We start from the raw sequence: 16,024 nt of genomic DNA, 5'->3' as shown, positions 1-16,024 counted from the left end.
GCATTCATAGAAAGAGGGATTATGTTTTAGAATTATAACTATCACACGCACATTCCTAGAAAATTGACAGGTGCCCTAAGGAAACAGTGAGCAGTTCAGAAATCAGGTTTTGGTAGAACAGAATAAAGATCATTTTTATAATCTACAGCTATTTCCCTCAAACAGTAGTTACTATTTCCATAAATAGTGTTTCCATAAGCTTTCATATATCACAATATCATATTCAAATATGTATATTGCAAAAAATAAAAAATAACGTCTGGGTCCCCAAAGAAAATTCTTTGAAAGAGGGAATGGTTGAGATGTTCAAAGCCGAGTAAGGAATTTAGGGTAAAATTTTCAAAAGTACCTAAATTATTTAGGTACCTAAGTCCCATTTTCAAAAATGATTTAGGCATTTAGGAGCATAAGCCTTAATCTACACTATAGAGTTAGGTCGATGTGAGGCAGCTTACATTGGTCTAACTCTGTAAGCGCCTACACTAAAATGTAGCTCCCACTGATGTAACTTGCCCACTACACCGACTTAATAACTACTCCTCCGCGAGAGGTGTAGTACTTAGGTCAATGTAGTTAGGTAGATGCAGTGTCAGTGTAGACACTGCATTGCTTACATTGACTGTTGCTGCCTTTCAGAAGCCCTCCCACAATGCCCCACACTGACGGTTAAATCAGTACAATGCTCCTGGTGAGAATCTGCACTGCTGACACAAGGAGCATAGTGTGGACATGCAAAAGGGATTTAATTACTGATGTCGCTGTATGTCAAAGTAATTTAGATTGACTTAATTTGGTAGTGTAGATTTGCCCTAAGTGTCATTGAAAGTCAATGGGACTTAGAATCCTAATCATTTAGGTACTTTGGAAATGTTAACATTTTACCTTTAGCCACCCAACTCCCATTCATTTCAAAATCAATTCTGAAAACATCAACCACTGTATTTTAAGGTCAGGAGAGTGGTACCAACTATTTAAAATATAATTAAAAGCTGAACAGTGTTCATAATGATCCTGATATCTTAGAGTTGTAATAATGTTGTTAAAGTGTTGACTAGAGCGGGTTGAAAATTTTCTATCCACTGTTTTCCCCAATGGAAAATGTTTTTTCAAGAAAACCAGAAATGTTCACAAAAATATTAGTTTTGGTTAAGTTTTTTTAAAACAAACAAAAACCTCATTCTGGTAGGGGAAAAAAAACAACCACTTTCTCTCACGTCTTACTTTTTTTCCTCAGGAAAAAAGGAGCAAAATAAAGTTAAAAGTTTTCCCACAGCCCACTGAAATGAAACTAAATTGCCTGAAAATTTTCAATAATTTGCCATTTGTTTCAAAAACATTTATTAAAAAAATGAAATCTGTCACCAAAAATTTGCAACAAAATGACTTCTCTAGTGTTGACACATTTGGCTCAGAACCTGCAAAGACTCAAGCACATGCTTAACTTTACAGATCTATGTCATCCAATTAAAGTCAATGGAACTACTCACAGTGTGTAAAGTTAAGCACATGCTTAATCTTTACAGGATTGGGGTCTGTTTGCTTTTTCTCAAAGGAGAGACATTAAAAATTTGCATTAAAAGTATTTAAAGAAGCCTCTGAAGGTGGAATCTCTTCTGCTATGAAAGTCAGCATAGAACTGGTTATCTCAGGGTTCCAGATCACATTAAAGAAAAGGAGGGGACTCACCTGCAACTCATAGTGGTCCACCCTCTTCCTCTAGCACCAGTGACATGTATTTAATCTTTCCCTCTGATTGTTACAATGTTTCCCTCATACCATCCTGTGTACCCACCTAGCCTCTGAAAAGGACATAGAGTTCAAAAGATCCATACTCACTAAAGGAAAAATAACTCCACACAGTCTATGGATCAAATATTGACTTCATGTTTCTTACTCGCAAGACAACCAGGAGCACTACCATCAACATAGAAAAAAAGCCTAGCTGCTAACATTGCACCAAAATAAAAATTCAGAGCCTAGCACATTATGGATCATGAGCATTGCAAAAATCCAAGTGTAGCACCTGGAACCTGCTGGATCAGCAAAATTTTGGTCCCGAGCCCCTAAATTCTAATACCACCATAGAGAAAAAGTCGAGTTGCTCCTACTGTACTAAAAAATTCAGGAACTTGACACATTCCAGGGCAGGAGTGCCCCAAAAACCCAGATGCAGAAATTGGATTCTATAAAATCCATCCAAATGTCAGCCCTTATCCAAATTCTATGAGATTAACAGAGAATAAGTGTAGCTATTGTGATTGCACCCCCAAACAAACAAATAAATAAATGCTTGATGCATTCTGGTACATGTAGTGCCTGGATCCATCTGTGTATCTTGGCAATTTCTGGTGTCAAACTTCTAATTGTACAACATAAATAGAAAATAAGGGGAACAACTCCTTCTTCACTGGAAAAATCTGACTCTTATCAATACTGGCCCAATATCACTGGAAAAACCTATATCTAGTACCTGGAGCCTGAGGGAACCTGCCAAATTTTAAACTCAATCCCTGCGCCCCTCCCCCCCCCCATTCTACTGTCCAAATAGAGAGAAAAATGTAGCTGCTCCTAGTGAATCCTCAACTCGGGACCTTGTTACAAAGTGATGCAGCAGCACCACAAAAACATGTATCTGGCATCCCAAACCTGAAAATGCTACCAGCTAAACAAAAAAGGGCAGCTGCTCCATTTCCACTGCAAAAATCTAGACCCTGCTTCATCTCTGCTCAGCAGCCCCACCAAGACACATATCCAGCACCTGGAGCCTGCTGAATTATGCCACAAACCCCCAAATTGTACAGTCAAAATAGACAACACACGTTGCTACTCCTCTTTGAGCTGAAACATCCTGACTCTGACACATCCCAGGGCAAAAGCAATGCAAAAACGCATATCTTGCACCTGAATTCAACATTTTTGGGGGGGCACAAACCACTTAGTTTTACTGGAGAAACAGAGATCAAATATAATTGCTGTTAGAAATTTGATCTCTGATTCATCCTGGCACACAAAAGTTGAAAAATCCAAATATAGATTTGGATCCAGCAAGGTTTAGCCCATTTTTCTCCTATATCCCCAAATTTCTACCTTCTAGATAGACAGCACGTGTAGCCATGCTTTTCCATCAGATAAATCTGTATCCAATGCATTGGAATTTTCAAAGCAATCTGGGGGATTTTTAGATTTACATCTAACATTACAATGTGGTTTAAAGTTGATGGAAGATGTGCCTACCTCCTTAAGACTCCTTTGTACATCTCCACCAAGCGGTGATAAGCTAAAACCACATATTATGTGGTCATACACAGATACTAGACCAGTTCCACTGCAAAATTTAAATATTATACTATGACATTTGGATGCATCTAGAAAGTTCATATCATCAGATCTGGGTTCTTATGGCTATGCAGATGTACAATGCATAGGATACTTACTATACTGCTACATTTCACTATTGATGCTACATGTTTCTATTAAGACAATTCTGTTTAGATTTTTGCAGGGAAGTAGGTGCTGAGATTAAAAATGAGCAGGATCCAGGTACCAGATATGTGTTTTCCAGTTCTGTTGGGTCAATAGGCATCAGGGTCTAGATCCGGGGTCGGCAACCTTTCAGAAGTGGTATGCCGAGTCTTCATTTATTCACTGTAATTTAAGGTTTTGCGTGCCAGAAAATTTTTTAACATTTTCAGAAGGTCTCTTTCTCTAAGTCTATAATATATAACTAAACTATTGTTTTATGAAAAGTAAATAAGGTTTTTAAAATGTTTAAGACGCTTCATTTAAAATTAAATTAAAATGCAGAGCCCTCCGGACCGGTGGCCAGGACCTGGGCAGTGTGAGTGCCACTAAAAATCAGCTCGCGTGCCGCCTTCAGCACGTGTGCCAGAGGTTGCCTACCCCTGGTCTAGATTTTACCAGTGATGCAGAAGACGTTTACATTTGATTCCTATTCAGATTGTATCATTTGGATTTGAGGGCCACAGTTGCAAATTTCAACTGGATTCTGGTTTTCGTTGCAGTACTCATGGACCGGATGCATGAAAGCCCATCATTGATGATTTTTAAAAAAAAAATATTGTGCAAAAGGAGTAGCACCAGTAATCTCTGGTGCCAAATGAGCGTGGGGCCTTGTGTGCTGTGGTTTATGGAAGGGAGCCGAAGGTGTGTGTGGGTCACTGCAGCTATTCCACGCGCCATTGGGGGGGGGGGGGGGGCATTCTCCAATGGCTCGCACCGCTCCAGCTGGGAGCGGGTGACTGTACCTGGGAGAGCAGCTTCTCTCTGCTTGTGAGTCCCAGCTGGGGCTACTCAGCGGTGGGAGCAGCCCAGGGCGCCCTGCTCGGACCCGGCCCTCCGTGGGGATCCCGGACTCCCGCGGCCGCGAGCCCCGATGCAGGGGACCCATCCTGCCCCCCTTGGAGCCAGTGGCCAACCCCCTGGGCGCCCCCCGCGCCGGGGCGGGGGCAGGCTGGCGCGGACCCCCGCGGCGGGCCGGGTCTCCATGGAGATCCCCCAGGGCCCCGGCACGGCCGCTGCGGTTGCCACGGGAGCCGCCGCCGGTCTCAGCTTCCAACGGGCCGGCACCAACAGCCGCAGACGGGTTGAAAGTAATCAGCGCCCGCGCGGGAGGGGCTGCGCCGCCGCCTCCCCCGCCCCCGGGACGCGGCTACATAGGCTGGGCTGGGGGCAGCGGCGCGGCTCGGCGCCCTGGCTAGTCGCTGCCTGTCGGGCAAGGGGTGGCGGCAGGAGCAGCAGCAGCAGAGGCGGGGGTCTCCCCAGCTGCGGGGCTGGCGTGTAATGCCGAGCGCGGCGGGGCTCCTGGGGGCACTAGGGCGCGGTGGGCTCCTCGCAGGACCCCAGCAGCGGGTGGCGGCTCCTTCCGCTCGGACTCCAGCGTCCGCGGGGGCTCAGTGGGCGCTTGGCCCGGGCACTGCACCCGGGGCTGTGGGGCTGGGGGTGTAGGACCTCCTAGGAGCTCACTAGCCTGTAACCCTCCCGCTCTGGGGACGTGGCTTCAGCGTGCTCTGCCCTAATAGTATGCAAAGGCAAGGAGAGCTTCAGACCTGTGCATCAGGGAGCCCGGAGGGAGCCCTCTGGCCTGGGTTACTGTAGGCGCTGGCGTTCAGTAGCCTCTTCCCTTGCATCCCTGACCCCCTTTCCGCGCAATATTCCCCCTGGAGCTGGTGTCTTGCTCCGCTTCTCCGGAGCCGCAGCGCTTGTAGGGCTTTAGTGTCTTTCTAGCACTGCTTCTCCCAGGGCTCCCAACGGGGAAGCAGAGTTTTTTTTGGGGTGGCATTAATGAAGGCAAGTCTGTCGCACTGTGAGTGTGGAAAAAGACGTACTGCTTATGAGTCACAGATTCTAATCTCAAAAAGGATCATTGTGATCATCTTGTCTGACCAATATAATGTAGGCCAGAGACCTCCACGAAATAATCCCTAGAGCGTATTTTTTAGAAAAAGATTTAAACCTTGTCAGTGATGGAGAATCCCCCATGACCCTTGGTAAATTGTTCCAGTGGTTAATGATGAGACCTAGAATCCTACCTTTAGAATAAGAAGCGGTCATGGGAGAGATCTGTGCTCCTTCTAGGAGGGGGAAGGGGAATCTGGACTGTTGTCTTTAGAGAGAAATTAGGGTGAACTTGCCTGAGATGACTAATATGCCATTCTCTTCTCTTCTCTTAGCTGTCAGCTGCTGACCTTGAAACAATGCATCACAACGATAAGAGTGGGATCTCCCAAGCTGGAAGTTGGGAGATCCGCCGGGTTGCAGCTGGGCCTTATTCCAACCAAAATCCCCCACAGAGGGCTGTGCTTGGGCTGCTAACTGAGAATGGGCAGTGCTTGAGGGCATGTGGCCAGGTAACTTTTGGGGGGTGAACCCCATTGCTTATTGTGGGGTTACACTGATAAGTGGCTGGCAAACACCCAAGGTGCCTTTTGTGCATGTATGGATGATACTACTTAAGTCAGATATAGCTTGTGCAGTTGCTATGGAAGCTTTTCTTGTCTCCAAACAGATTTTGTCAAGGCCCCTGTTATTCCAGCACTGGGTTTCTTCTTACTATGGATCTTAACCAGAGACAATGAGGAGGAACTATGACCATTTTTTCCTTACCTAAATTGAGTGTTTCTCTAAACCTAAAAAGAACAGGAGTACTTGTGGCACCTTAGAGACTAACAAATCTATTAGAGCATAAGCTTTCGTGGGCTACAACCCAATTCTTCGGGTTGTAGCCCATGAAAGCTTATGCTCTAATAAATTTGTTAGTCTCTAAGGTGCCACAAGTACTCCTGTTCTTTTTGCGGATACAGACTAACACGGCTGCTACTCTGAAACCTCTCTAAACCTAGTTCATCATTTTTTAAACCTTACTTTTGTGAACTGATATGTAAACCGTCAAGGGCATTGCTGTGAATGTTGGTAAACCGGAGTTTAAAACATATGTGCAAAACAGGTATCTAAAAGTCTGACTGATCAGGACATATTTAAGTATGTATATACCTAACCTGACTTCATTTCTCCTCTTCCCCTCCCCCCCCCCAAAAGTGACAAAAGCCTGATAAATGACCTGACCCTCAGCTTGCACTGGAGGGACACAGTACCAACTCTGGCAATTTTATTGCAAATATCATGTTTTTTGGTGTCTTATTTAAAGCCCTAGCTCCTGGAATCCTGTGATTACTTGAGACTCTCAGTTCAGCTCTTTTATCCTTAAATTCTAGCTCACAGGGTTGCAGAAACAAGCTTGAAAATGTGGCCCATGTGCAATTTAAAGGCTCAAACTAGAAGGCAAATAAAAAGAACCCAGCATTTATTACCTCTTGACCTTTTTTTAAAGTTATTTCATGATTTCTTTTTTGAATGCTTGGGGCTGACAGTACTAGGTTTGCAATATGCAATTTGGCTAACACACATGATTTGCTTGTCTCTCAATATTTCATCCAGATCACACGTGGGATTTAAAAGGGTAGTGCTTCAATCCCTGTTCAGTTAGCAGAGCTTTTTGAGGAGGTCATGTCTAGCTAGTATTCTACAGTGTGGCCCTACTGACCATTTCTCCTCTGCTCTAACTTGGAGCCCAGCTTTAAGTAACGTTTCTGGAGGGGGAGGGACTGTTAAGTGGCTTCTCTTTGCCCCTGGCCTATGGAATGTAGGGCTCAGTGGAAATGTATATGCCCCTTAACTGCCAACTACTGCTCAAAGGTTCCGTGGCTCGGTATATGGCTCCTACAGTGTGTTGATATGGTGGCAATCATTCAGAGAGCAAGTATTACTTTTGGGATAGCCTTTTTTTCTTGGTTTCCCTCATTCTTCAGAATAAATGTAGGTGCCAGAGCCATTATGCAGATTTTAATCTGGTTAGCATGACTCTCTAGTACTCTACTGTGTCATAGACTGGAATGGTCCTTGCATGTATAGTAGTTGCTACTCCTGTGCAAACCTCTTTTGAGGAAAGCAGTCCAGTGGGATTAGAGTAATAGATTACCATTTAGAGGTGGTAATCCTTAGAGTACATCTGGTATTGTGCAATAAAAACAGACCCTTTCCCCCCATCATCTTCAGATCTGAGTGTCTAAAGCCAGGCTCCTAAATAAAGGAACCTGGCTACAGAAGTTTGGCATACCCACAAATTCTACTGAAGCCAAATGTGGGTTGTAGCGGCTCAACATCTCTGAAAAGCTCTTATTTGAGTCACTGCAACTGCAGCTCTTATTGACATGGTGGGATTTGTGATTGCTCAATATTCTGAAAATTGGCCCTCTTTCATTTCAGAGCCTGACTTTGACCAAAGCTTTTTCAAACCTCAATGCCTAATGTATTGCTCAAAGACATGACTTATGATGCACTTAATACAGCGTATGCTCGTTGGGGGCTGCAAGCTCTTACCTCATGTTCATGGGATGAACAGACAAACTACTTGCCCAGTTCAAAACCTTCACTAAAGACCTGGACTAAACTCTAATCCACTTGTGCAGTTCACTGACATACTCACTAGAATTATAAGAAACTTTTGCTAGCTTTCATCTATTCTACAGGCTTGCTCTTGACTATTGGCGGTCCAGGAAGACTGATATGACCCTTATAAAAGGCTTTTATTAGCTTTTCAATACAAAATCCAGTTTTTTTTCTGAAAACTATACTCTTAAAATTACCTCTTGCGACGTAGGGCTTAGCATTAGTATACATATCTAAAAACCATTTTAACAACCTTAATATCAAATTATAAAAGACTGCTTTAAACTCTTAATGCAGCTCTTGTTTTCTTCAGCAAGCTAAGGTAACAAGTGTTGGGCTGCATTTAATGTTGGTAGTTCTCAACATGAATAAATTGAACTGTAGCTCAGAGCTTATAATTACAGTTGGCATTTCAGCAGAATTGCTCAGGCTGGCCATCTTGCAGATGAATGTTTGACACTAGCAATATAAGATTATTCAAGACTGAACCTGGCTTATTAAACTGGAAGATAGATAATTCTCCATGTAGCACAAATGTCCATCATTACTGCCATCTTGCTGTAAGCAGTATTTCCTAAATGCCAGTTGTAATGGCAAGCTTTGTTTCCACTAATGTTCAGTTTATTGATGCAAGTGCTTGCAGTCTGCAGTGCTAAGGAAAATGGGTGGCTTTTCTCTAAAAATATTAATTGCACTGTTTCTGTTTGTACCTAAATCTCTTCCTACAGGTTTAATCTGTACTTTATTTCAGGGTACCACAATAGTCAGACGCTTCTCTGGCTCTGAAAATGCTTTCCCTCCATCTGGAAAGAATACATTGCCCAGCTGTATGGTCAATGTAACATCTAAGCAAGGGTTTGCTATATATGTAGATGAACCAGAGCAGAAAGACAGATGCAGCTGCACAGTTGTAGAAGAGGTGGAACCTAGCCTGTGTGAAGTGGATACTAGCACAATGAAACCCAATATTCATCTGCTGTTGGATTTGAGTACAGGTAACTGTCACTGCTCAAAATATTGCTTGTAACATTAATCTCATACATGAAGTGGTTGGCTTTTTTAACAAAAGTAAACTTGTCTAAATTGTTGGACCATATCAGGGAATTTTTGTATTAGAACCATAAAGTGTATGTGTATAACAAGTCTGAGGCCAAGAGAGACAAGGGGTAAGATTGAATTCAGTTGAATTCCCCACAGCTTAGGCCTCTTGCTTTTCCATTTCTGTGTCTCTCCCTCTCTGTGAGAAACATGCAAGGCCAAACTGCTAATTGTGTTAACACATCCTAAGACAAAATCTGTTCTCAAAAAGGAATCAGGCTTTGCAAAAACAACTGTAATTGTTCTTCAAACAGAACACGGCTTTTAACTTGTTTGCTATGTATGTTAAAGTTTAAGTAGATTTGCAACATCCTGAGAATTGTTAGAAGTTAAAAGCGATAGTGAAGTAATAAGTAATAAATCTATGTTAAAATAGAGGATGTATGTGAATGGATACTTGATTTAGATAAAGGATAAATTGATTTAGATAAAGGATGAATGGTCAGGGAAGTGTCAGCCTAAGAATTACAACCCCAGTCTCGATTGGCCGAAGAATGCGCAGACTAGAGATAACTGGAAGACCCCCGGAGGGCAGGCCGGAATCCACCCAAGTGCCCCCCTGGATGGAGGGCTGAAGACTCTGAAGAACAAGATAACACTCAGCCATCAGGGGTATGCCACCTGCTAATTGATGATCACCTCAAACAAACATCAGCAGGATGAAGCAATTCCCATAGCCTTGTATAAGGACAAAATCCTATAAGAACAGACTCTAAAGACTGAAAACTTTTGACTCTGGTTCTGCAACCACCCTCCAGGAGCATCGGATGCGCATCTGACAAGGACTCAGCTCCACCCTCATGTGCAGGCTACCTGGCCAGTACTCTGCCATGAGCAACCTCTAGGCTGGTAACTATAACAACTCTGCAGAACTTGTATGAATGAGTGTGTGAATGAATAAGGAATGGTAGTGAAATAATATTGAGTTGCATATCCTGATTTCTCCCTCTTTCTCTGTATTTACAATAAACCTGGCATTTTTGCCTCATCCCTCTTATAAGATTCTGTTGGTATTATTTTATTAGTGTAACTTAATTATCTGTAGATTACTTGTTCATATAAATGTGATTGAATCTTGTACTGCCAGAAAATCGGCAGGATAAGTTAAAAGGAAAAATGTCCCATCTAAATGTCTTGTTGGATGCCTTATGTAATAAGAATCCTGATTGTGCAGGTTCTCCTATGTTGGTGGATACATCATTGCAGTCACAACACGAAGTTCATGTGGATAACATCGTGGATGTAATGAATGTGGGAGACTATGCAGAAGACATTCATCAGTATCTTAGAGAAGCTGAAGTGAGTGGCTTTCACAAGCCTATAATGTCAATGTTTCCTTGACCCTACATGTACTGGCAACACTTACCTCTTAGATGTAGATTGCCACTCTTAAAGTATTGCTGCATGAGACAACTTTCAGATTCTCTGGTTGTCATTTAGCATCTCTTTACTGCCTTCATTCTCTTTAACAAAGCATTCTCAGTAAGCTCCTTGTGTTGCTGGCCAAGGTCCGAGCAGGAGGTAGTGAGAGAAGATTCTTCTAAAATGCAGGACAGCTTTGACTCTAGCTCCTCTCTCAGATGAAATGTGTAACTGAGCTTTTCTGGGGTGAAGAGACTTTTAACAGCTCTTGAGAACCTATTTATCAGGTTGAGAGTAAGAGAGTATGGCAAAAAAGGCTGTAGCAATCTGAGGAGGTGGTGGTTACCTGCGGCTCCTACCCGCACCAGAGTAGTGCTCCCCTCCAAAGCTCCTACTATACACTAGCTTTTACACTGTGCTAGATCTTCCTCAATTACAGTTGTCAAACTTCATGATTAACTTTTGTCACTGAATTCAGTACAGCTCTCCACTCACTGATGGTGGGAATCGGTAATGGTCTTAATATATTGACCATCAGTGAGAATAATTGCTTACACCATTGATATGGCAACGGTTGTTCTTATAATGTCCTAATTACTGAACCTCCAATCTTTCCAAACAGATAAGGTACAGGCCAAAACCATATTACATGCGAAAGCAGCCAGACATCACCTCAGGGATGCGTGCAATCTTGGTGGACTGGCTGGTGGAAGTTGGGCAAGAATACAAACTTCGTACTGAAACACTCTACCTAGCTGTCAACTTTCTGGACAGGTTTCTTTCCTGCATGTCTGTCCTCAGAGGGAAGCTGCAGCTTGTGGGAACAGCAGCAATTCTTCTGGCTGCGTAAGTGTTCTTTGTTGCCTACTGAAGTCTTGACAGACAAACTTCTTGTGGGAAAAGACCTCTTCCTCTCATTTAGCGGTTGAAACTAAAATCTATTCTGAAGAGTTGTGCTGGTTCTGACAACACAAACCTTGTGGTGGTAAGAATTTGTTTTTAAACTAACATGCTATCATTCTACTTAATTCACAAACTCCTCTTACTGATTTTGAACATGGACTAAACCAAAACTTATTTTGTCTGAAGCACATTGTATCACTTGGACTTTTGGCTCTTAAAGCTTAAGCTTCTTAACTTCAATGTGAATTCTGTTCAAAAAATGGTACAACATGGCATCTTGCATAATATGGTTCTTAAGGAGGCAGTCTAATGTCTGTAAATGCTGCCCTGTTGTATAGTCAATCTAAAAAGGACTTGTAGGCAAGAGCTGAATGTATTAAGCTGTCAAAAGGTACCATGTGTGTTACAGGATATGCCTAGGTGGGGGTTGAAGTCTGTGAACCTTCTTGGATGAAGGTGGACCCATATGCTCATCCCAGCACTGACTCCTACAAGCCTTTCTTTCTGATTGAAACTTTCAACTTTATAGACTTAATGAACTTTTTGCACTCCTTTTTAGGAAATATGAAGAGATCTACCCTCCGGAGATAGAGGAGTTTGTGTATATAACAGATGATACTTACACAAAGAGACAGCTATTAAGAATGGAACATCTGCTCCTGAAAGTACTGGCTTTTGACTTGACAGTACCAACTATCAACCAGTTTCTCCTTCAGTATTTACAAAGAAATGGAGTCTGTGTCAGGACAGAGAACTTTGCAAGGGTATGTGTTACTGTCTTCCCACAGCCCTTAAAGGAGTGTGATTGCTAAAGCAGGAACATGTGGGGGGTGGAGACGTGGGAACTTTCAGACTCAGTTTACTCTCAGGAGCATCCTCTTGATTGGAAAACACCTACCATAGGGAACATGCTGAGGGTGCTTGCCTATCAAACATGACTAACACCCTGATAAACCAGTACCCTAACTGGAGATTGCATAAAGTGCAGGCCTGGTAACAGTGCACAGCACAGGAATTAAATCTAAACCTAATAGCAAAATCTGTTGCGCTTCTTGCTTTCCAAAACTACAGCTTTACACTGTCTATATTGATAGTACATATATAGTGGTAGAGCCCAGAGGCCCCAACAAAGATCAGGGCCCTGCCATGCTAACCACTGACTGTACCAATATAATATAGCTCTACAGGACATATCCTTTCATTATCCATGTAAAGGACAAAGGGTAAAAGAAAGCAAGTCTTATTCCCACCGTCACAGATGGGGGAGCTGAGGCGCACAAACTAACTTGCCTGGGGCCATATAAGAAGCCTGTGATAGAGCTGAAAACAAACCCAGGCCTCCTGAATCCCAGTCCAGTGCCTTGACCACAACACTGCCCAGCTGTCACTCAACTAACTGATATCTCTCTAAAAGGTGACTTCTGGCCCCATTGAAGATCATTGTAGAACTCCTGTTGACTCCAGTGAGGGCAGGATTTCACCCTAACTTTCTAAACCGATAAAACAGCTTTCAAACAGAGTATATAATGATCCACTGTTCTCCAAAACTCTGCTGCTGGAAAGATAACCAATGCTTGTTTAGAGCACACTGAATTGATCCCACCATATGCACAGAGGTCTATTTGAAAGTAACTTTTGCAAACTTCTTTTGCCTAGTATGTAGCAGAGTTGAGTCTCCTGGAAGCTGATCCATTTCTGAAGTACCTTCCTTCACAAACTGCTGCAGCAGCTTACTGTCTAGCAAATTACACTGTGAACAGGCATTTGTGGGTAAGCTGTTAATTATCTGAGGTGCTGTGGAACTGGGGGTTTCCTACATCTACAGGTTCAGACTTGAGTGGAAAGAATCTCCACTCCACATAGTATGAACTAGCAGATCTCTTGGGAGGGTTCTAGTTCAACTAAACAGGCTTTTCCACTGGCACACAGTTAATATCTAGCTCAGAGGTGGGCAAACTACTGCCCGCAGGCCACATCCAGCCCACGGGACCCTCCTGCCTGGCCCCTGAGCTCCTGGCTGGGCAGCTAGCCCCCGGCCCCTCCCCCGCAGCCATGCCGCCACACAGGCAGCACTCTGGGTGGTGGGGCTGTGCGCTCATGCTGGGCAGCGCAGCAGTGTGTTTGGCTCCAGCCGGGAGGCGTGGCTCCAGACATGCTGCTCTGAGCAGCATGGTAAGGGGGCTGGGGTGGGGGGGTTGGATATGGGGCAGGGGATCCTGGGGGGGCAGTCAGGGGGCAGTTGGATGGGGCAGAAGTTTGGGGGGGCAGGGAACAGGGGATTGGATAGGGGGTGGGGTCCCAGGGGGCCTGTCAGGGGGAAGGGGTGTGGCTAGGGGTCAGGGCAGTGAGGGGACAGGGGGTCAGTTAGGGGCAGGGGTCCCAGGAGGGGTTGGGCAGGGGACAAGGAGCGAGGGGGGGGGGTTGAATGGGTGGGGGAGTTCTGAGGGGGGCAGAAAGTGGGAGGGGGCAGGGGGCAGGCTGTTTGGGGGGCACAGCCTTCCCTACCCGACCCTCCATACAGTTTCGCACCCCGATGTGGCCCTTGGGCCAAAAAGTTTGCTCACCCCTGATCTAGCTAGTCAAAGACTTGCTCCTCTCTTCCATCTAGAACTTCTGCACAGGCAGGAACAATACTTTGGCCACTGGCTGAGACTAACTTGTTATCGTACACAGTCCTAATGAGACTCATCATATAATTAACCATCTTGTCAATGCATTGATCCCACCCTATAAAAAAACTGATAGACTGGCCTCTATGCAACTGTCTTTGTGTTATGGGGGGAGAAGAATCTTAGTGCACATGGTTTTATCCAAATACCAGTCTTATTGGTATTTGCCTATGTGCTGTAGGAATTATTTCATTTGGTGGTAATGGTAGGGAACACTGGTCAGAACTGGTGAAAGACACCAGCAAGCATTCTGTCTGCATCAGAAGGAGCTTCTTGTCAGCCTTCTCTGCTGTAGTAAAGACCTAAAGTGGACATTGATGCTAGGATGCATCTGGGATATTGAGAGGGCTCACATCCTCTATGGTGACTGCTATGGGATCTCACTTCAGCAGCAAAATAGGTGCATCTGTCCATCTAAGTATTCAGCAGAAATGTGACTTGCTTCTTGACAGAGAGCCTCTACCAAAATCTGGAAGACACAGTACCTAACCAAATGCAATAATGTACAGTAATTCTTTTCTCTACTGATCAGCCAGAAACACTTGCTGCATTCACTGGGTATTCGCTAAGCGAGATAGTGCCTTGTCTGAGTGATCTACATAAAGCATGCCTTGATGCTTCTCATCGACCACAGCAAGCAATTAGAGAGAAATACAAGCTGTCAAAGTAAGTTCTTAAGACACTAAATGCCTTCTGTTTGGCTCCAAACGACAGCAGGGATTAAAATTGGCCAAATTTCCTCAACTGATGCAAATCATGCTGTTCTAATCAATGGAGCTATGCTATGGGAGGTCCTATGCGCAAGCTATTTAATCAAAAGTTTCTACATAACTGGTAGTCCTATCTAGTAGCTCCCCTAACAAGGTAGTAGCTGATACTAACTACACATGTCTTGAAGGTTGAAGTGATCTTAATAGTAAGAACTGTTCTTCTTATAAGAGCAATTTTATAATCTAGGCATAGCCATAACTCTGTGTTTCAGACTTGCATGGTGCTGAAGCACTCAGCAGCTGAAACCCGAATCATTCATGTACCTCAAGTAGGGTTTCCTACTAACAAGATGTCAGTTAAATAACTTGTAACTAACTAGCTGCTTGTTTCTATTGCAGGTACATGCATATATCCTTTATGGAGCCACCAGCAGTTCTTCCTTTGCAATAAATGCCAGTGAACCAACACACTAACTAAAATCGAAGCACTTGCCTCCTGATCAACAGAGTTGGTCTTACATTTTTATAGGGCACTGCAGGTCATGTGTCAGTAACCATGATGCTTATTGTTTTAGCTGACATTTTTAAATATGATTTTTTTACAAGGACTCTAGACTAGTTTTAATGTAAACTAAAAGCACTTTTAATAAATATCTTGCCTTATGAATGTCTCTAGCTTCACTTGTCTAAGCTTTAACTTACTAAGAATTGTGGTGGATTCTCCATCTTTGGCACCTCTTTAAATCAATATTGGGTGAGTTTCTGTTTGAACTGGAGCATCTTAGGAAAAAAACTCAGAAATCCTATGGCCTGTGTTCGACAGGAGGTCAGACTGGATGATCATAATAGTCCTTGTGGCCTTATAACCTATAAATCTTATCTAGATCTCAAAATGGGTTGTGAATCAAGAGGAGAAACTGTATTGACTCTTACCATAAATTAATATAATAGCTGCCCTGCAGATCTTGCAGTCAATCTGTCATTTGAGTCTTGTTTCAAACAATAGGAAGGATAGCAAAGGCAACACATGAGATCACCTAACTATGAAAGTTAGCTATTGCACAAATCCTCTTGAATATAATTCCTTTCAAGTGGTGCACCATCAAATCATCAGTGGGACGCTAGCTTCTTTTAGGTGAGATCATAGCAGAAGTGGTCTTAAGGGAATTGGAGAAAGCCGTATGGCTAAGTTCAGGGTTGGTGTTCCCATGTAGAATGTGTAGGCATGTATTGGGGAGCCAAACATGCAATCCTTGAATACTTAATTGGCACAGGAAAGAAAGGGTAAGGGTGAGGTGAGTCTACAGCAGATGAGTA

At 43.5% G+C, this 16,024-nt stretch overlaps 1 protein-coding gene across 1 annotated transcript; it reads left to right on the top strand.

Moving 5' to 3' along the window:
• The first annotated feature begins 4,520 nt into the window (after nt 1-4,520).
• CCNA1 (cyclin A1) lies at nt 4,521-15,158 on the top strand. The gene is made up of 9 exons (XM_065416265.1): nt 4,521-4,610; nt 5,691-5,867; nt 8,717-8,960; nt 10,238-10,362; nt 11,048-11,271; nt 11,888-12,092; nt 12,985-13,098; nt 14,530-14,663; nt 15,107-15,158. The coding sequence occupies exons 2-9, from the start codon at nt 5,715-5,717 to the stop codon at nt 15,156-15,158; spliced, it is 1,251 nt and encodes a 416-aa protein (XP_065272337.1). The 5' UTR covers nt 4,521-4,610; nt 5,691-5,714.
• Nucleotides 15,159-16,024: the final 866 nt, after the last annotated feature.

The sequence above is a fragment of the Emys orbicularis genome, chromosome 1, assembly GCF_028017835.1.
Source record: "Emys orbicularis isolate rEmyOrb1 chromosome 1, rEmyOrb1.hap1, whole genome shotgun sequence".
Classification (NCBI taxonomy): Eukaryota; Metazoa; Chordata; order Testudines; family Emydidae; genus Emys; species Emys orbicularis.
The sequence above is the reverse complement of the archived record's forward strand: the minus strand, read 5'-3'. Positions and strand labels throughout refer to the sequence as shown.

What these genes read in the sequence shown, in the direction of transcription:
- CCNA1 (XM_065416265.1), top strand. Translation starts at nt 5,715, where the DNA reads ATGCATCACAACGATAAGAGTGGGATCTCCCAAGCTGGAAGTTGGGAG. An exon ending in AGTATCTTAGAGAAGCTGAA is followed by an intron (nt 10,363 to 11,047) that starts GTGAGTGGCTTT and finishes CTTTCCAAACAG; the next exon opens with ATAAGGTACAGGCCAAAACC. An exon ending in GAGAAATACAAGCTGTCAAA is followed by an intron (nt 14,664 to 15,106) that starts GTAAGTTCTTAA and finishes TTTCTATTGCAG; the next exon opens with GTACATGCATATATCCTTTA.